Source organism: Ascaphus truei, chromosome 2, assembly GCF_040206685.1.
Source record: "Ascaphus truei isolate aAscTru1 chromosome 2, aAscTru1.hap1, whole genome shotgun sequence".
NCBI classification, from domain to species: Eukaryota; Metazoa; Chordata; class Amphibia; order Anura; family Ascaphidae; genus Ascaphus; species Ascaphus truei.
In genome coordinates this window covers 99883883-99904598 of record NC_134484.1, presented here as the reverse complement: position 1 = coordinate 99904598, position 20716 = coordinate 99883883, and the positions used below count along the sequence as shown (strand labels likewise).

Sequence of the window (20716 nt, the reverse complement as noted above, 5' to 3'; positions counted from 1 at the left end):
CACACACACACACACACACACACACACACACACATCCAACAGTTCAAAAAGAAAGTCTCTTATCTGTATCTGGGGTTTCTGTAGGGGAAGGCCTCTCTGTTCTCCTGGGTCAGCATCATTGTGTGCTATGGCACTCTTTGTGTCCAGGTATAGAGGTCTTGTCCCCTTTTCTTGCGAATTCAATCAAGACCCTCTTTTCCTTAGATCAGCCCCGTTGTGGGCTAAAGAAATCCCTGCAGTCTCTTTCTTTTCCTTGGTCAGCTCCCTTGTGAGCTAAGGAATTTCTCTCCTGTTGGATACAGGAAGCTTTTCTGAGAGACTTAGGGCCTCTTGCAGTAAAGTCCGATAGAAAAAATTGCCAGGGTTTTGAAATCACTATTATTTACAGTGTTGCTATCACGGTATGCAGAAAGCCCCAAATACCAGTGATAGCAACATTTGCAAAAATGGAGAGTAGCCGGTGACGAGATGCTCGACCCTCTGAAAAGGGCTAACCCGGCGAGTTCTATCTGCTGCAGAGAGAGAGAGACGCCTCTCCCTGCGCAAATCTCGGCGGAAATTAATTATTTTGAATTTAAATTTTATTACTAGTGTACGTGAGCAGGTCTTCGGAGCAGACTCCCAGCACCCCATAATGGGGTCTGTATCTCAGGAAGCAGGGGGTTCCCGAACATGAAATCAACAAGGTTCTTCTCCGGAGACCCCCTGCTCATCTTCTCTAGTCTTAAAATTTATATTAAAATATGTAGTAAGCACCAATACACAACCCACCCCCTGTGCCCCCACATAAATCCATTATTTATTTATTTTAACATACGATTGATAACATAGGCCAGCGGGGATCCCCAGGTGGTCCCCACGGGTGTTCGTGGGTCCTCAGGTGGTTCTCTTGGGTGTCTGTGGGTGATCGGGTGGTCCCCGCAAGTGTCCGTGGGTCTCCAGGTGGTTCCCGCGGGTGACCGGGGGCCCTCGGGTGGTTCCCACATGTGTCTGGAGGCCCTCAGGGGGTCCCTGTGGGCGTTTGGGGGTCCTCGGGTGGTCCCCGTGGGTCCCCACTGGCCTGTGGTACCATTTGTGTTGTTAAAATAAATAAAGATGGCCTACATTTCAATAAATACACCTCCCCCCCAAACACATACAGTACAGTAATGTGCAAAATAACTATTATCCAGATATTGATAATAGCTCATTTGCCCATTATTAAACAAAACATTAGCCAGCCAGCATAAATAAAGTAAATAAAACCGTTGAACTTACCCCTGCAATATGAAGGGTGTCCTCGTCAGCATACTGCAGGGCCATGTCCTCCGTTGCCAGAAAGAATACATAAGAAATACAATCTAATGACCCCTAACCTCTTAATCACCTTAGCGGTTAATAACCACTATAGTAATTAATGGTTAACCCACCCACCCCGGACCCACTATACCCACCCTGTACCCATTGATTGGCATAGTAGTACATCATGCCCATATAATATAGGCATGATAAGCTACTATAGCAGTCAATGGCCACCCTAATACAAAAGCATGAATGTCCAAAATATACAATAATCAAATATATACAACAAGAACCTAAACCCCCAAAATCAAAAATTAAAAGCACTAGCCACCAATGAATTTCCTAAATAGAACCACAAGCCAATCAACTAAAGAAATAAATCCACTAGCCAATCAATGAAAGAAATAATACCACTAGGCATTCAATTAAATAAATCACACCACTAGCCAAACAATAAATTTAATACATAAAAGCAGTAACCAACACAACAATTGGTGGTTAACCCCTCCATTGCCTTAGCGGTTAGCCACTAAGTTGATGAAGTTGCCTGTAAATGCATTTTTCATGCATCTGATTCATGCTGGGGGTCTCCGGTGGTTATATTAATGGGTATCAGCTCCGGAGTCTCCCGGGATAAATCCGATGTAGTAAAAATGCATTTTTTTCTAAGTGCCGTCTCGCCGCTTATCGGCAGTTTCTCACCACCTTCTTGCAAACTTTTCCTGGCGAGACGATTTGGAGAGGAAATCTCCATTCTAGTGCGGCGATTAGCCTTGATAAGCTAATCGGGGCTACTAGAAAAGCGCGAGTTTGACAAGCTGGCGATAAGCGGCTTATCGCCGTACGTTTGGCGATTTATTTATTTTTTAGCAAAAAAATTGTCGAAAAGCTCTCTTATCGATGACTTATCGGGGCTTTCTGAATAGCAGTAGGCATTTTTGGCGATAAGCTCGTGATAATTGGCTTATTGCTGTTTACTGCATGAGGCCCTTAATTGGCCAGGTGGAGTCTGGTTAATTGCCTGCTGCACTTAACCAGATCCCTGCTGGATTTTAGAGAGAGTTTCTTCAACAGGGATAAGTCCCTGTTACAGTGCGCTATACAATCAAGCTGCTCTTACGATTTCTACAAATTGATGTTGGTGACAAATATTGCATTAAATAATCATGTCTGATGGCTCCAGAGGTAACATACTATTCAGTAGTTCCCTAACAGGGAATGCATTATTCAGTGAAGCATTTTCCCCTGCTTTAGTTATTGGTGTATTTCAATCTTTCTTTCTTATATCATTTAGGGCAGGGGTGGCCAACTCCAATCCTCAAGGACTATCAACAGGTCAGGATTTCAGGATATGGCTGCTTCAGCACAGGTGGCTCAATCAGTGGCTCAGTCAACAACTGAGCCACCTCTGCTAAAGCAGGGATATCCTTATAACCTGACGTGTTGGTGGCCCTTGAGGACTGGAGTTGGCCACCCCTGATGGAGTAAATACAGAGGCTAAACTTGATAAGGCCAAGCACCAATTGAAATGTATCTTGATTGAAGACCAGAAATGGTTATGGTATTTATCATGCAGGTCATTAAATCTACCCCTTATTTGTACTATAAGTAACTATAATGTAATATTATTCGAGTCTTCGCTCAGAAAATGGCGTTCATTAAGTTGATTAGCTTGTAATGATACCTTTCATTTCATGCCACAAATCTTATCAATCTTAATGTGCAATTGCATTGCTGAAATATAAATGCATCGTACATTCATGTATAATCTGTGGCTCCTGCATTTATATTTTTCAGACCGATGAACAAGCTATGCTGGAGGATACACTCGTTGCATTGTTTGACTTGGAAAAGGTTATGTTTTACTTCAGACAATCTGAACAGGGGCCTCTTGTTGCAAGTAAGTTTTACATATAAGTTCATTATCTGAAGGGGATCAAAATTGAAATACAAATATCATGAACAATGATTCATTCAATTGATTATAATTCAAGTTCAAAATCCAATCTGTAAGTAACAATCTGGTTATTTTTGAAGCTAACACGTATAGAGGATTATAGATGTTAACATGATATACTGGTTGTGTCACAGATTAGTATTGTAACACCTTCATTGATCTTCCTTATAGTGATCACTAAGGGTCATATTGCTCACATTTAATTTGTTAGTGTAAACTATTAGCAATATAACTTTAGAATAATTATGATTTTGTTTTTACACATTAGTATTTAAACGTTACAGTTATTGACTTTCATGGCTAATATGTTTTGTTTTCATTGCTGCTGTCGAGTAAGATGACGTACGGATTCATTATTTTCTGGCTGGCTAACAAATTTTAGTGTGATCACAACCTACCTGCCAGTGGACTAGCAGCCCATGGAAACAAATACATTCTGAAATGATGATAGATGATAGATAGATAGATAGATAGATAGATAGATAGATAAATAGATAGAAAGATAGATAGATAGATAGATAGATAGATAGATAGATAGATAGATAGATAGATAGATAGATAGATAGATAGATAGATAGATAGATAGATAGATAGATAGATAGATAGATAGATACATAGATACATAGATACATAGACACACAGTATATACTGTAGGTTGAGTATGTGTAGCTCATAAATACATACAGTACATTCTTAACTCTGTGAAAGTGGATCTGAGCCAGTCTCCAAGATTCTTTTTGGAGTACAATGAAAGAGGGGCTCTCCTTGTTTTGGGAGTTGCCTGACAAATGTTCCTGCCTATTACCAATGTTATGTTTCTCTCCTCTGTTTCTCAAACCTTATTTGTTCAGTGTTTCTCTGCCATGTGCCTTATATCCTACCTATGGTCCCAGGTCTCACCCCTGTGTCTCACAGCTGGTCCCGAGTCTCACCCCTGTGTTTCACAGCTGGTCCCAGTGTCTCATCACTGTGTCTCACAATTGGCTCCAATGTCTCACCCTTGGTCCCAGTATCTCGCCACTAGTCCCAGTGTCTTATCCATGTATCTCACAGCTAGTCCCAATGTTTCACCATTGGTTCCAGTGTCTTAGCCCTCATTTCTATCTCATCCCTGGTGCCTCTGGCAGCCCATGACCTCTCTCTCATCTCAATACCTGTGAATCCTCTCCCTCATGTCAGTGCTGCAGCCACTCCTCCCTCTAAGTCTTCAGCAGGATGGTAGGGGGTGAAGTAGAGAGAGGAAAGAATTAGGATTCCCCTGGGCACTATTGCTTACAGTATCCTGAGACACCTACCACTTCCAGAGGTGGAGGTCAGGAAGATTTGTTGCATACACAGGCCCAAGTAATCAAAATCAAGTCTTCCCCTGCATGAAAGCAATACATCCTAGTAGAAGTATTCGTCCTGGAATAAAATGTATTATTTGCAGCTCATGAGAACAGTTTTTGGATCATCATGAAAATTTTAATTCATAGCCTTGCGTATGTATTTATATATTGTCACATGCTTTACATATACACATATGAAAAAAGAGAAAGCATAAACGGGTAATGTAGTGTAACGGCTGGACCCCCCTTGTCTGACCCACCCAATCTCACATTGGCCCGTGTGGTCTAACCGGTCCCCATTACAAGGTCGTGTGTGGTGGTGCACCTGCAAGTAACAGGACTCCTGAGTCTCCCGCTTGATGGTATTAGGGGATGTCATCAGGACAGGTAGCTGAGGTAGTGGGTGCGAGTCCAACTTACTTCATGTGCAGCGCCTCCACCTCATCAGGATCTGTGCTTCCGCAGTGAGATGGTCCTGGTGAGGAACTCCTTCTCGGTGGTGACTGCCACTGTTGAGTAATCTCAAACTCACACAGTGGGGGTTTCTTTGAACAGGGCATCTTTATTTGCATGGTAGGGGCCAGCTGCCCCTCACAGATAACAGCTCAGCCGCTCATCTCTTTGCAGCACTTCATTAGGAAGGTCCCTTTTCCCTAATAGAGCTGCTTTCCACCTTTACTCTCAAAGAGATTCCCCAGCTTCTCTGGCTGCTGTAATCTCCTTTCCTGAGCTGCTTTATCTCTCTCAGCTCCTCTCTTGAGCTGCTCTGGCTGTCAGCTCCTCTAACTCTGTTCACTCTGCTGCGTATGCTCACCGACTCACAGCTAGCAGGAGACACTGCAACATTGTTGCAGACCTTCATGTGCCTCTCAGTGAACAGAGCAGCACAACAACAGGAAACTGAACTTCTAACTTTAGGCAGTGCTGTGTCTTATATCACCCCCCAGAGAACAAACCTGCTCTGTACCACTAAGTGTGGGCACAATGCATGTTGTCACTTCCTTTGGGGACATATGACACCTCACCAGGGTTTGAGGGCAAACCTCCATTGATTGTTGCTGGCAATCCTGCATACTTACCAGGTTTACTGCCAGCATGAGAAAGAGATATGTACACCAATCTTACACATGGCTACATTCTCCCCCTGGTGGAACCCCAACGCCCCGGCTGGGATCTAAATTTGCGGAACCTTCCTTCAGGTAGCACTGCAAAACATAACAACACATTACAGTACATATCTTTTCATCATAACATATAACATATACATCTTAACTTTAGATGATAACAACCAGGATTACTCCCTGATGGAGTATCCATTAGTGGTACTACCATACCATCCATTAGTGGTACTACCATGTGGCTTGCGCACAGCATGGTCCACTGGGCTTAGAGCATCAATGCTGTAACACTCTAGGGGACATACTGGACACCCACAATCAGACCATAACTCTGGCCTGGATGCTAGTGGACTGAGAGTATCATGCCCATACACCGCCCTAAGGCTTCTCCTGGAGATGTAGCATATCCCCTCGTGACAACACCACGTCTCATCTAACCCGCCAGGATCCCAATATTCTGCATCAAGAGAACCCATTTCTAACGTAAGTTCGCCCTCCCAGCAATGGTGAAAATTACGTACCCAATTTTGGCGATCCCTAATAACTCTTCCTGACAGTGAGGGCACATAGGGGGCTCTCCGGGCAATAGGCACCATATGAGCAACATTACCCAAATCCCCAGATGAAACTCCCAATGTTCCTGGAGACCCAAAATTTGACCCAAGGCTCTTAGGATCACACCCCACACTAACAGTACGATTGTCATCATTAGTGCAGTATAACATTCGTTGCATAGACATTTCTCTCCCCGATCCCTCATCGGAGGCAAAACAGTCACCCCAGTCCAGATTTTCCCCAGTCCATTCTTCAAAAGTGGCACGGGACTCCCCAGACAACCCTTGGCTAGACTGGGACCCATAGGAAAAAGTGACAGGGGCAGGGATTTTAACTATGGCCGGGGGTTGGGCATAGGGAAACACTGCCGGCATACGCGGGGCTACGACTCGCAACTTCTCGCTACCTTGCCCAGTACCATCGGACTGGCACTCCGTTTCACTCGCCTCCTTACTCCCAGGCTTCCGCAGGGCCTGCTGTCTCTTCTCGGACCCAGGCAACCGGGTACAGCTGCTTGGCCGAGAGGACACGGCCATCTCGCTGGACTCGCCGCCATCTTGCGTTGGGTTCCCAACCGGAACCTCTTCCTCCAGAACGACCTCCGCCGCTGGAAGTGATGGTTCTGTTCTCTGCTCCGTCCGGGCCTGGGCTAGGCCTTTCTCCGCCATTGCCACCACCGGTGCCTGTGGGGGGTTAGGAGGTTCCTCACCACTCCGCTGGCTTGCGATGTGTTCCTCTGTGGTAGGCCGGACTGGTCGTTGTAGGGCACACGGGCCTACATCAGGGTCCGCAGCCGATGGGATAAATGTCTCTTTATCTTCAGCTTCACTTGTGTGGTCCGCCAGCTGGCGCATCACCACAGCTGGTTGACTACTGTCTTCAGTAGTACAGGATGGGGGTAGGGACATCTCCGCAGGGGAACAGCGTCGGGGCGCTTCGCATTCGCTGGTGGCCATCGGCCTGAAGCGGTCCTGCTCCGGCAGTATCAGTGGTAGCGATCCCCCTTCTCCCTGGGCAGTCACCTTACCCTTCGTTGATTCCGTCAGGAATGGTTCCATCATCTGGGGTTCCGGTTTTGGAACCGGATCTGGAGCCGTCTCTGTCATCGGGGCTTGGAACTGCTCACGCTTAGGCAGATAAGGGCTAGACACAAGCTGGTTTGCTCCTTTTGCAAAGAAAGTAGCTCCCCAAACAAGTTCTTTTCCCAGAGATACACAATCAGAGTCCTCACACCTCAAGCTGGTGATTCCGTCATTGGATACTTCCCGAAATCCTTTAGGCAATGAATAACAGGCAAAGATCCTATCACCCCTCCTCACTTTATGTATACACGGGCACAAAATAAAGGGGTAAGTCACTCCTCTGGCCCGCCATGCCCCTGGTAGCTGAGGTTGTGGTTTGCTGCATTCTGTTTATTTCTTACGGGGAACAGAAGTTGCTACTGGCATTTCAATGTGCTCACTCCCCCTGGTGGACTCTAGAGGAGGGTCTCGTAGGCTTGTAGGCTGACCCAGCACAGGGGCGGAGTCAGTCATAGTCCATGAGGGCGCGGCTCCAGCTTTCGCGCCAAACTCCCCAACGGGGTGGAGTTTTCTCGTTGGCGCCAATCCTGGCCAACAATCAGCAAACTGCAAAGTTACAAGACTTTCTGCAGCTGGCCCACGCGGTGTCCCGGGAACGCGGGAACCGCCATTTTTGGTCGTATTATCTTTCTTCATCACATTTGAGGTAGCGTTTGGCTGTTTGTATATTGAATGATAACAAAGTCCATTTCGTTCCTCCCATCTAGCAACACTGTCGTCCTCACTAGCCTCGAGGTTACTTTCCCCAGAGCATAGACAGGACAAACCCGGCACAGCCACGGCTGTCACGCCAGTCTCCAACAGGCTCACAAAAGTCTCTTCTGTAGCTTGTTCTTCTTCCACGCACAGGTCATATGCGTGTTCCTCGTTTGCCCGCCATCCTGGACCTTCTGCGCTCTGCAGATCCTCCATTCTGACGGTTCTCTCTAGAGGAGGGGCACTTTCTACCAAGGAGTGGTTCTGACTCTGTGCTAAACTACTCACAGTGCAGGGGCGGGGTTCAGGGTTTCGCACCCAACCCGGACAATACTCTGCAACAATTTCTTGCACAGTCCTGGTGCTCTCCCGACTTGGCGGGAGCCGCCATCTTAAGTGTGACTCACTGCTTGAGAGAGCCTCCATTCTTTCCTCTGTTATAATTTCTGTTATCGCACATGGAGCTCCTCTCTGCGGGGCAGCTGCCACACCGATGCAATAAAATGCCTTGTGCACCACCTTGTGTACCTAATGTAGATCTGACTCGTGTTTGCACTACCTCAGGCTAGGCTCACTCTTTCTGTGTCTACTGTAACGCTTTCCTCCAGTCTGTGCTCCTTGGTCAAGTGATCTGGAATGGAGACTAGAGTACTCTGGCTCTTCCATGCAGTACTTTGGGCGTCGACCTACTGTTGGCTAGCCTAGTGCGGACCCTTCCAGAATTCCTGCCCTAAGTTACCAGTTTACCCCTTCAGGCGTCCCCCGCTAGCGCTACCTCAAGGCGACTAGGACAGCAATAGCCCCCGGCTCCAGACTCACTAACCCCTTACGGATCCCAAGGCGTCTGTGCGGCCTGCAGCTCCAGCAGCTCCCCGACTACCCCTGGCTCCGTCCCACACAGCACAAAGTGGCAGCAGACACTCTCTCTGTTTCCTAGCGTGTGCCTAGCAAAAGCCTGTCCTGTTAACAGGTATCTCAGCAGCGCCTCCAAATGTAACGGCTGGACCCCCCTTGTCTGACCCACCCAATCTCACATTGGCCCGTGTGGTCTAACCGGTCCCCATTACAAGGTCGTGTGTGGTGGTGCACCTGCAAGTAACAGGACTCCTGAGTCTCCCGCTTGATGGTATTAGGGGATGTCATCAGGACAGGTAGCTGAGGTAGTGGGTGCGAGTCCAACTTACTTCATGTGCAGCGCCTCCACCTCATCAGGATCTGTGCTTCCGCAGTGAGATGGTCCTGGTGAGGAACTCCTTCTCGGTGGTGACTGCCACTGTTGAGTAATCTCAAACTCACACAGTGGGGGTTTCTTTGAACAGGGCATCTTTATTTGCATGGTAGGGGCCAGCTGCCCCTCACAGATAACAGCTCAGCCGCTCATCTCTTTGCAGCACTTCATTAGGAAGGTCCCTTTTCCCTAATAGAGCTGCTTTCCACCTTTACTCTCAAAGAGATTCCCCAGCTTCTCTGGCTGCTGTAATCTCCTTTCCTGAGCTGCTTTGTTTCTCTCAGCTCCTCTCTTGAGCTGCTCTGGCTGTCAGCTCCTCTAACTCTGTTCACTCTGCTGCGTATGCTCACCGACTCACAGCTAGCAGGAGACCCTGCAACATTGTTGCAGACCTTCACGTGCCTCTCAGTGAACAGAGCAGCACAACAACAGGAAACTGAACTTCTAACTTTAGGCAGTGCTGTGTCTTATATCACCCCCCAGAGAACAAACCTGCTCTGTACCACTAAGTGTGGGCACAATGCATGTTGTCACTTCCTTTGGGGACATATGACACCTCACCAGGGTTTGAGGGCAAACCTCCATTGATTGTTGCTGGCAATCCTGCATACTTACCAGGTTTACTGCCAGCATGAGAAAGAGATATGTACACCAATCTTACACATGGCTACAGTAGTATTGCTGCTTTAAAATGAAGGGACATGTGCTGTGACAGGTGGCAACAAATCTATTTTGAAATACTGTAGGTCCATGACTTAATTGTTGTTTGATTATCAACTTTGCAATTAGATTGTTGCATCACGTTAAGTGCTGTATTTCCGCCCCAAATCTCAGATGATGAATTAATAAATGTACATTAGGAATTGTTCAAAATTGAACTTTCAGCTAGTCATCCTCCACTTTACCGAACAAGTAGCATCTTAAAAATGCATGTAAAGCTGCAAAGCAGCAACCAACTCTTTGTACTCTCAAATTAAAATTGGGGATCTCTGCATGGTTCTTAACCAGCACATTGCTCGTAAGGGCCTAATCTGTGAAGTTCCCCACGTATTAACACATTTCGTGTTTTAAGAAGGGATTTCCCCTATTCTAAGATGGGGGCCACACAGCTTCTTGACAGAAACTCAATAAATAATGCGACATCGTTATTTGGCCTTACTGATTGACAAAAGCTTTTTTTCCATCCTGATATGGATGAAGTGGGAAATTGGGGATCGGACAGTGATGCATTGAAGCTATCATGTACTGAGAGACCGTCTGGTTCAAATAATAGAATAAAGTCCTAGCAAAAGTCAAGAGCCTCTGCATTTTTGTAAGGCCAGAAAAATAGTACAAATCTGTGTTTGCCATCTTACAGAATAAAATATAAAACATCTGCAATTTCTTCATACCTTCTCTTCAGTAATTGAGAAAGAAGCCTTTAAGTTTGGTCATGTCATGTGTGAAAAAAAAATGGTTAAAAAGGGAGCACCGTACCAATGTTGCTCATTAAGTTCTGTGATAGTTACTATTCTAGTACTATGGACCACTCCTTTTCCCCCTTTCAACCTTCATCTTCCACAGGAGATTTATTGATGAAAAAAAATATATTTTTTGTATTGTGCCAGAAAAAGCAGGGAATATCTGCAGAATCTCAATATGTTACTGCCTCAGCGTGTTATTAATTAAACTGCGATAGTGCCCCGACTAGCACTATCACAATATGAGTAATACCCCTTTAGGCTCTGATTCAATATGCCGCTTCATCACGCTGGAGAAGAGGTCACTGTTATTGACCGGCTAGCACTGAAACACAAAACTTTATTATTCTCAAGATTCAAATCCCTGTGGTAACCATTTATGAGTCCCGAAATAAGATGGATGCTGCTGGGACTTGTGGAAGTTGGCCGCGCCAATGTGCTGTTTTCTTTCAGGATATGGTGTATAAGGTCAGCATTGAAAACAACAGATGGTCTCCACCGCCTGGCATACAATATCTTTCAATCAAAGTATCAGATTTGTACATCTATTTTTAATCCTTTTAACTTTTCTGTCCATTATATTAAATAGAAATAGACGTGTTAGTCCAGTTTCGAAAGGGCAGAGTAAATGAACACTTCAGTATTTGGTGATGCCTTTTTTATTTCGACTAACAATTGATATGATAAGGCAAGTTTTCAAGAGTTTTACTCAATACTGTACTGACCTGAGGAAGAGAGACAACTCTTGAAAGCTTGTTTTATAATATCAATTGTTAGTCCAAATAAAAAATGTATCACCTAATACTCAAGTGTTCATTATAACAAATTATTTGTCAATAACAAGCACACTGTCCAGAATGTCTACTGTTTCTTTTTGCATTATGCAACTGATGGTAATACTAGTTTGTGCTAATACAACTTTTTCATTCATTTTGTTAGATGTTCCTATAACTTATCAAGCAGAAGGAAGTCGCCAAGCTTTGAAAGTGTACTTCCACATTGACAGTTATCACTTTGAGCATCTTCCTCAAAGGTTGAAGAATGGAGGAGGGTTTAAGATTCACCCTGTTCTCTTTTCACAAGGTAAACACTTTCATATTGAACTTTCTATATTTAGACTGAAAACACAACAGTTGAACTTCACAGTTATGTACCTTTTCTGCATTGTAAATAGGACGAAAATGTCACATTAGGGCCCTCTATGTCTATATACAGATGTAGCAAGACTTACTCTTTGCCTTGCTGAGGTGCTTGCGGCCCCTCGCACCGTGACACTCGGGCCCGGATGAATTAACGCTGAGGGGGTCTGCTACACCTGTAAGGGTGTATGTTGAGCTAAATAGATGTATTTCTCTTTTTTTTAAAGTTTTAATTCAATTATTATTTTTGTTTGTTTTAATTCCATTATTATCTTTGTTTGTTTTAATTCCATTATTTTTTTAATAAGTTTGTGTAATACATTGAAATAATGTATGAAGCCAATTGTCATGCAATCATAGTTTATATTAGATGTACTGTACCACATCACGTGCCCTTGATCTGTTATTCCCGGGCAGCGCTGTGTTTTCATGGCGTTACAGAACATTTTCTGTCTATTATTTTCCATTTGTGATAAATCATTTCTAATGACAATGATCTGAATACAACAAATCAACAGTGGTCATGCATTCAAGTTTTTATGGTGCAAAACTGGTAAAATACTAATGTAAAAATCAGCACCAGCCTGAAAGCAACTGGATTTTGTTTTTCTTTGATAAATATGGCACTATTCAGTGCTACGGTACTGAGGCCATTTTGTACCATGGAAACTTTGTATGTCTTGCGTAAGCTCTAACACAAATCAAAACCTTTATATAATGTGATGGCAGTTTAAGAACCACTTTGCCCACCTTCTCTGCCCATTTTCCTGTCTGCTGTACAACCCTCAGAACCTGTTTGACCCATGGTTTTATACCTTACAGCAGGGGTGCGTAAACTTTTCAGTCTGCGCCCCCGCCTGCTCTCCCTCATCTGCTTCCCCCCTCCCCCCTCCTTACCTTCTCTCTGGCACGCAGCGGGGTCACGTGACACTGTGTTGCCATGGAGACACATTACCGAAGATAAGGTCAGGGAAGTTGTAGAGGCCACACGTGATCCCCGGCATTTCATTTGCGCTTTGGGGGATGTACGTGGGGCCTCTGCAACCGCCGCACCCCCCCCCCCCACATCCTGGAAAATCTTATGCCCCCCCCAGTTTGCGCACCCGTACCTTATGGTTTGTCTATCCCAAGCATGTTTGAATTCCCTAACTGTATTAGCCCCCCACCATGTTTTTTGTGAGGCTATTCCACAAATCCACCCTTTCAGTGAAGAAGTATTTCCTGACATTTCCCCATAGGCTAAGGCCATACAGCCTTCGCCCGCGCAGAGGCATGCAAAGGCTGTGACGTCACCCGCGTGAAGCGGGTGCGTTTTCTGTCCATGGTAGATGCGCCGTGGGGAACGTGCCTAGGGGCGTCACTGAGCTGGTTTGCCTTCATTGGGCGAAACGCTCACGTGACCTGCCTGTCGCGCCGAGAAATCAGTTTCAACTGATTTCTTGCGCAACGCGCGCCCCCTCCTGCAGTTGCGTGCGCGCGCCTGCGCGGTCTATAGTCGCAATCAATGTCTTTAGGCAATGTGATCGCGCCCCGCGCAGACGCCTCCGCACGGTCTGCTGCACCATGGACTTAGCCTGCCACCCTCCAGCTTCAGAGACATTCATTCCATGATGGGGTATTGACACCTTCCAGCCCTTTTAATTGAATTGTACTGTGATGTACCACAACATACTGTACCATATGTATGACCAGTGCAGCAAATATGTGAGAATTTGTTATCTTACTTGTGGAACTAGGACTTTTATGATGACTGTCTTAATAAATCAAATCTATTAGCCAGCCTTTTTTGAATCTGTTGTAAAATGTCCTTTCTGGCTTGTACTTGCTGTAGTAAAGATCACACTTACGTGCGGTTTTATTTATATGCTACTGTATTATTATTTTTTTTAAAGTATCCAGACGTTTATCATCATACACCCATGGTTTGCAGTATCTTATTCCGTTTAACTAACATAGAGAGCACGAAGTAAGGAAAAAATGAATACAGCTTGTTTTTTGTTACTCAGCGCTGGAGAGCATGGATGGATATTATTACAAGGACAGTGTTTCCATTGAAGAATTTCAAGCCCAGATTAATGCTGCTTCACTGGAAAAAGTTAAACAGTATAATCAGAAACTCAGGTATGCTGTTAATTTACCTTGACGCGTCTCTCTATCTTTTGCAAAAATGCTGTTCTGAAATTGCTAAAGCTACCAATAGGAGGTGTTTTGAACATCACTAACTGGTAAACGAAACACAAACATCTGCTGTTATTCATGTGTGGTATATTACAGGCTTCAAGTCACAAATAATCTAAAATGAAATGGAAATTTCAGAGTGCTAATATAGTCATAAACACTTGCTTCCAAATGAATACTAAGGGGCCTATTCACTAAACTTCGATAAGTGCATTAATGCACTATAAATGCCCTTTTAGTGCGATATTGTATGTGTAGCTATTCACAAAGCTCAGATAACAGGGCAATATCGCACTAAAACGTCTTGTCACCGAGCTATAGTACAACAGTGTGGCTAGAACAAGCCGTGCAGTAGCTGAAAATAATGCCCAAACTCACATTTTTTGTCAGGAATTGCTTTTCGCTAAACTCCGGTATGCATATCGTACTATAAAAACTTGCATTCTTTTCTCGCCAGCTAAAGGATGGTGAGATCAGAATTGCGATATGCATAATAAGGATTTTCTTTTATTTTTACTGTATTTGATGGGTACCGGAGGTCTCTGGGGGCTTCTGGAGCTGACCCGCATATTTATTTCAGCTCCAGAGACCCCCGGATTCAATCCTATGCAGTAAAAAATAAAATTGCAGCCAGTTTCATTACCTTAGTGGCTTACCGCTAAAGTAACGAAGGGGTTAAATAGCAGGCACTGCTGTGTTGTTGGTACAGGGGGTGGGTGATGCTTGTAGTTGCCCCAGGGTGGATGTTTAGGCCTTGCTGGAGGGTGGCAGTAGAAGTTAACCCCTTCATTACCTTAGTGGTTACAACCGCTAAGGTAATGAAGGGGTTAACCCCTCACGCTACCCTCCCACTAGGCCTAAACACCGTCCAGAGGCAAATACAAGCTTCACCCACCCCATGTACCACCAACACCACTCTGGGGGGATTCCCCTTAAATAAAGGGTTCTGGAGCACCGTGGGATCGGCCCATACTGACCAGTTCTAAATGCGAGCCCCTTCTGATGCCTTGGGATAAGGGGATACTCAGAGTGATGGGATATGTATCCCTGATGGTAGGATTATTCGTACCACAGATCCTGGTGGGAAGGAGGCAAATCCAAACACAGTGCTAAAGGTACTAAGTCGAGAACCTCTCTAGGATAGTGGTGAGAGTTATTTGGGGAAGACTATCAACTGCCATTGCATTATTTGGCACTTATTATTGCCTAAAAAAAGATGTCCTTGAATGTGGATCCCAATCAGTGGAACTAATAAAACTCTTGTTTGTACCAATAAAGTTCCTGGAGCCCTTTATTATCAACTTCATTAACACCTTCTAGCATACAGGCCCATCCAGTCTGGATGACAGTACCATGATAATGTACGGTAATGTACCACGATAATGTACCACGATAATGTAAGGTAATTAGAGATACTGAGCATCACTGTATATAATTGTATATAGGGGTTATATATATGTGTGTGTGTGTGTGTGTGTGTGTGTGTGTGTGTGTGTGTGTGTGTGTGTGTGTGTGTGTGTGTGTGTGTGTGTGTGTGTGTGTGTGTGTGCGCAAAAAAGGAGACAAGATAGGGAGGGAGAAAAACAAAAATGGGGTAGCGCGTCTGTGAATATTGTCGCGTGTGGATGGTAAGAGATACACTCACAATTAGGTGGATATAAAGGAGCCTATATCCAAATCAATTGGATCTGGAACTCTGTCTTGCAATCTGTTGTTCTGGGACTGTTTTTTTCTCCCATGTTGTGTTTTGGTACAGGGTTCACTCCATCTCAGCTGAATTTGTTCTCAGTTTCAAAAAACGAACATCGTATAGGAGTGTAGAGATTGAAAAACAAATATAGTGTAACACAGTTTAATAAAATTATAAAAACCCTATAAACATATAGGTAGTACACTCACACTGTGGTAAGTTTTAAGAGGCAATGGGAGAGATTGTAATCAAGCTGAGTCTCTCACTCTCAGCTTGTGCCCCCGGTCAGTCACTATCTGATATAACTTTAGATGTAACCTGGTTTTGGTAGAGTCACCTGCAGGCTTAGACGTTCTGTCCCTTTCTGTATACCGGCGTCTGTTCTCCCTGACAGCCGAACACTTCCGCGTCACGTGCCTCTCGCCTGTTATCACAAGATCTCGCCCGCATACAATTTCACTCTGCAAATTCCTCTCGGTCTCAATCGGAGCTCGATCAGGGTTGTCTCTCCTCCTCAATCCTCCTACTGCCTGTCGCCAAACTAAATCACACGACGTTTCACCAAGAAGGCTTCTTCAGGGGTTAATTATATATATGGGAGATATAGTAATTTCCATATGACAAATTCGTTGTTAGTGGTACATATGAGGTATTCTAGGAATATTATGATTCCGTGATTATTGAATCACTCTATTATATTTACCATATGTACTTTGAGTGCAATTTGTAGGGATCTTCTGTAAGCTCTCTATCTTATATACTGTATGGGTTTTGCAGAGATACTGTATGGGTTTTGCAGAGATACTGTATGGGTTTTGCAGAGATACTGTATGGGTTTTGCAGAGATACTGTATGGTTTTTGCAGAGATACTGTATGGGTTTTGCTGAGATACTGTATGGGTTTTGCTGAGATACTGTGTACATTAATGGCTCTATTTAAATAAAGATATACATACATACATTTGCAGAGCCGGAGTGAAACTGCTTCTTACACGGATTGGACATGCGAGAAAGGCTTAAAGAATAGCAAAGCAGGACTCAATTCAGAGCTATGAGAATAGGCCCACAGAATAAGAAATGGGAGTCTGCTCACATAGATATAGGCATAAATAATCACTAAATATAAACACATACAGTAAGATGGACAAAAGAAAAAACATCACACTAACAATGTGTGTACACTAAGGTGCAGATGCAGTTCTATAAATATCAACAGCTATAACTTTCGACATGCACAGCAAAATAGATACAACTCATGCTTACTTATTTTTTAACAAAAACTGCACATTTTGACGATTTTGCAAACGTTTGGGAACATTTCCCACATTTCTATTGATGAGAAATCCATTTCCATTCAGTCAGAATGGAATTACACTTACAGTTAGAAACCATGCTAAAAGGCATCAGAAATGTGATGAGCCTGGCAATTTTTCTATGTATCAGCAAATTTTGCTTGCCAGAAAAAAGGTAGAAAAAGCAAAGCTGCACTGATATTATATAGTTCATATTGTCTGAGAAAACCCTTGGCAGCACTCATTTACTTAAAACGACTGCTTTTTATTGTGCATGTAATTACACGGTGCTTCGTTAGAAAAACTGCTGCCGATAGCGGTTTCACCCGTTGGGGACTGTAGCTACAGGGAGCTGGAACGTTTTTTTAAAGCATAGATGCAGCTCACATACTCTTGTCAACTTCAATTTAAGTATGTATTGTCTGGGTAATTATCTTAAACTCAATGGGGTTTTTAGTATTATTGTAGCTTTTCAGATAAATGAAAAAATGGAATAATATTTTTTATTTTTTTGTGCGTCAAAATGTAATTGCTAAAAAGTAACAGAAAAAACCCGTAAAATCTGCATTGCGTCAATGTTCAATATGTGATTCATACACTTGAAATAAAAACACAATTATGTGTATTTTTTTATTTATAACTAGTGTTATCAATTATTAGTGTAATATTATTTATAATTCCCATCCTGTGAAAATAATATATTTTGGCAGTCTATAATGAAACATTAATGCTGCATCAAATACCATGCCACCTATATGGCCACAGACCCTCCGGCACTTCCTGATCACGTGACTGCTCTTTGGGTTCCAGCCGTCGGGCCGGATGTGACAGGGAAGGGGTGGGCCTAGCCCATTCCATTTCTGTAGGCAAGCTTAGTACAGGCATACCCCAGTTTAAGGACACTCACTTTAAGTACACTCGCGAGTAAGTACATATCACTCAATAGGCAAACTGCATCTCACGCATGCGCCTGTCGTCACGTCCTTAACAGCAATACCGGCTCCCTACCTGTACCGAAGCTGTGCGCAAGCGGGGAGACTATAGAGCCTGTTATAGATGTGTTATTTACATCAGTTATGCACGTATATGACGATTGCAGTACACTACATGCATCAATACGTGGGAAAAAGGGAGTGCTTCACTTTAAGTACATTTTCACTTTACATACATGCTTCGGTCCCATTGCGTACGCTAATGCGGGGTATGCCTGTACATAGGCACCTATGGATTTCTGCCCTGAGAGCTAAAGAATCCTATTTCCAGGAATTGAAACAAGTGGTTAAAGTACAGCAGTGATCCCCAAGTTTAATGCTTAAGAGCCACCAATAGTCCAAGTTTCAAGATTTTATTTGAATCACACTTACTGAACCCATGTCTTACTGTAAGTATAGCATAGCCTCCGGTCGCTATTTCTTCTTTTGGGCCCTAACAGTATAAGTCCTGCTAGGGACAGGCACTGGAAGGGTTAATTCCTCATGAAGGCCTAGTTTGCTATTGCAGCCTGGATACACTTACTATATCTAGGGGTGGGCCTAGCAACAACCTGTGTGTCAGCCTGGGGGAGGATACTGGCTGGGTCACATGAAGTTAATGTGATCCTTGTCAGTATCAGACCTGCCCTCTTATGGGGCAGGGTTACAAGCCCATCCCCCAGGGGATATACTGGCACTCTCCCAGAAGTCCGATAGTCTCTTCCCTCCCCCTGTGGAGTGGGTACCATCTACCCTGTATCCCACCAGGGGATACAGTAGGAGCTCAGGAGGGAGCCTAGATGGGCCTCAAGCCTTAAGGTGCCCTTCAGGGGAATGTGAAGAATGCTTTGACTGCTGGAATTTGCAATAAACATCAGTTGAATTATCCTGAGTGTGATTAACTGTCTGGATCAAATAAAGTGTCAGCATGGACCATCCTGGATGCTGCAGGATCCTTGCTGACTGGAGGTACTGTCTACAGAGATGAACCACCCTGAAAACCTGTCCTGATATCTCCCCACACCACCGCGGAGTACTCAGAGCCTCCTGTTCCAGCCAAACAGGTATGCACCGCACCAGCAACACCAGGTAGTCAGATGATCTCGGAAAATGAATTGGGGTGAGTTCCCCCAAAATGACGAGTGTTACAGAGTAAACAGTCCCATATTCTGAGAACTATCAATTTTGCCAAAACATCCGGATACTTTGGAGTGAGAATTTGTAATGATTAAACGAAGCCAAATCTAGCAATTTGCACCCCTATTGTGGGAAGTGGCCTAGCGATCAGTAAATGAATAAATCAGAAAGGGATGACCAGTGGAGGTCTCTCAACCGGCACTGGACCCCTGTTGGTACAGTCCCGCATATATGGCCAATTCACCTGGGGCAGCATCGTAAAGAAAGTTTGTAAATCACTCACTGAATCTCGTAGCTGCGTCCGGGTAGGCGTGCTCCGCTGTACATGCTGTCTGGAGAAAAAAGCCACTCTGTTAAGGGAGAAGGTAGGCAGGCACTGCTGGACAAAAATGGAAAGCTGGACTGTGCTTTGCAAAAAAATATACTGTATTTATTAAGTCATGGACAAAAAAGGGATGAACCCCCTGCTAAACTGTAACACGTTTCACCCCTGTGAATAGTTGTGGTGACGCATTAGAGATGGTTTGGGCATACTGAAGCCTATAATATATTGTTAATCAAGCCAGTGCACCTAGGCACATTGAAGCCTATTCACATTGATATCTAAGCCAGTTAACCTGGTTATACTTAAACATACATTGAAGAGCTCTGAATTTACGTGACCATACTGACATAGTGGGCTCTTGTACATTTATGTATTACAAGCATATGTTTGAATAATATACCAAACATAGATCTGAGTTGGCATACTCCGTCGCAACTTCTTTTAGATGATTTTATATATATAAGTAAATACTATAAAAACTTTTTGTGTTTTCAATTAGAAGAGTTAATTAAATAATAAATAATTTTTTGTTTTGTGTTTTTAAACCTTCTGGTCTCCCATACGGTTTGGAAATTTGTTTCCATCTATTCTGATATATTATTAAGTTGAGTGCAAATCTATGGGAATTCTTTCTGTGGTCATTCTGGATTATTCCTACAAATAGTATGTTTCTATTTCCCATGCACCGCTTTCTGTCTATCTACACGATTTGAATATTAAGGTTGAGCAGTGGTACACACCTCCTATGCTACATGCTTGGTACATGCTGGGTACATGCTGGGTACATACTGCAACATTTCTGCAGACAGACTAATGGCCCATCGGATTAACAGCGGGGGTCCCTGGCAGTCCCATTAAAAGTGAATGGGACTGCCAGGGACCCCTGCTGTGTTAATCCGGTGGGCCATTAGTCTCTGCAGAAATGTCACTGAAATGTTGCAGCATGTACCCAGCATGTACCTGGGTCTTATTGGTGATAGCCCCAAATTTTCCAAGGCAAGTTTTAGAATACTCGTCGGCGCACCTGTATGTTTAATGTTTTGGTCATGTTGTTTTTCACATATGTTTCTTAGAAATTACACTATCCGGGTGTTTCAGCCTGCCCGCCAGCTGTGTTGGCTACTCTCAATTGACTATGGGGGCTGGTCCACATGATTGGCGTGTGTGCGCCACTTCCGGTTTTGGTCTGCTATTTTATGCACTGTGTATCGAGCACCTGTACTCTTTGACAAAGCCCCACAGGGGTGAAACGCGTTACAATTTAGCAGGGGGTTCATCT

The 20716-nt window shown here is 44.1% G+C and overlaps 1 protein-coding gene across 2 annotated transcripts in view; it reads left to right on the top strand.

The window, feature by feature from the left end:
• PREX2 (phosphatidylinositol-3,4,5-trisphosphate dependent Rac exchange factor 2) overlaps window positions 1–20716 on the top strand; it is a 330482-nt gene that overhangs the window by 229565 nt on the left and 80201 nt on the right. For both annotated transcript variants that reach the window (XM_075583773.1, XM_075583771.1), the window contains exons 33-35: window positions 3079–3181; window positions 11645–11788; window positions 13851–13965. In XM_075583773.1, the coding sequence (XP_075439888.1) occupies window positions 3079–3181; window positions 11645–11788; window positions 13851–13965 (362 nt within the window). The remainder of the gene's footprint in view (window positions 1–3078; window positions 3182–11644; window positions 11789–13850; window positions 13966–20716) is intronic.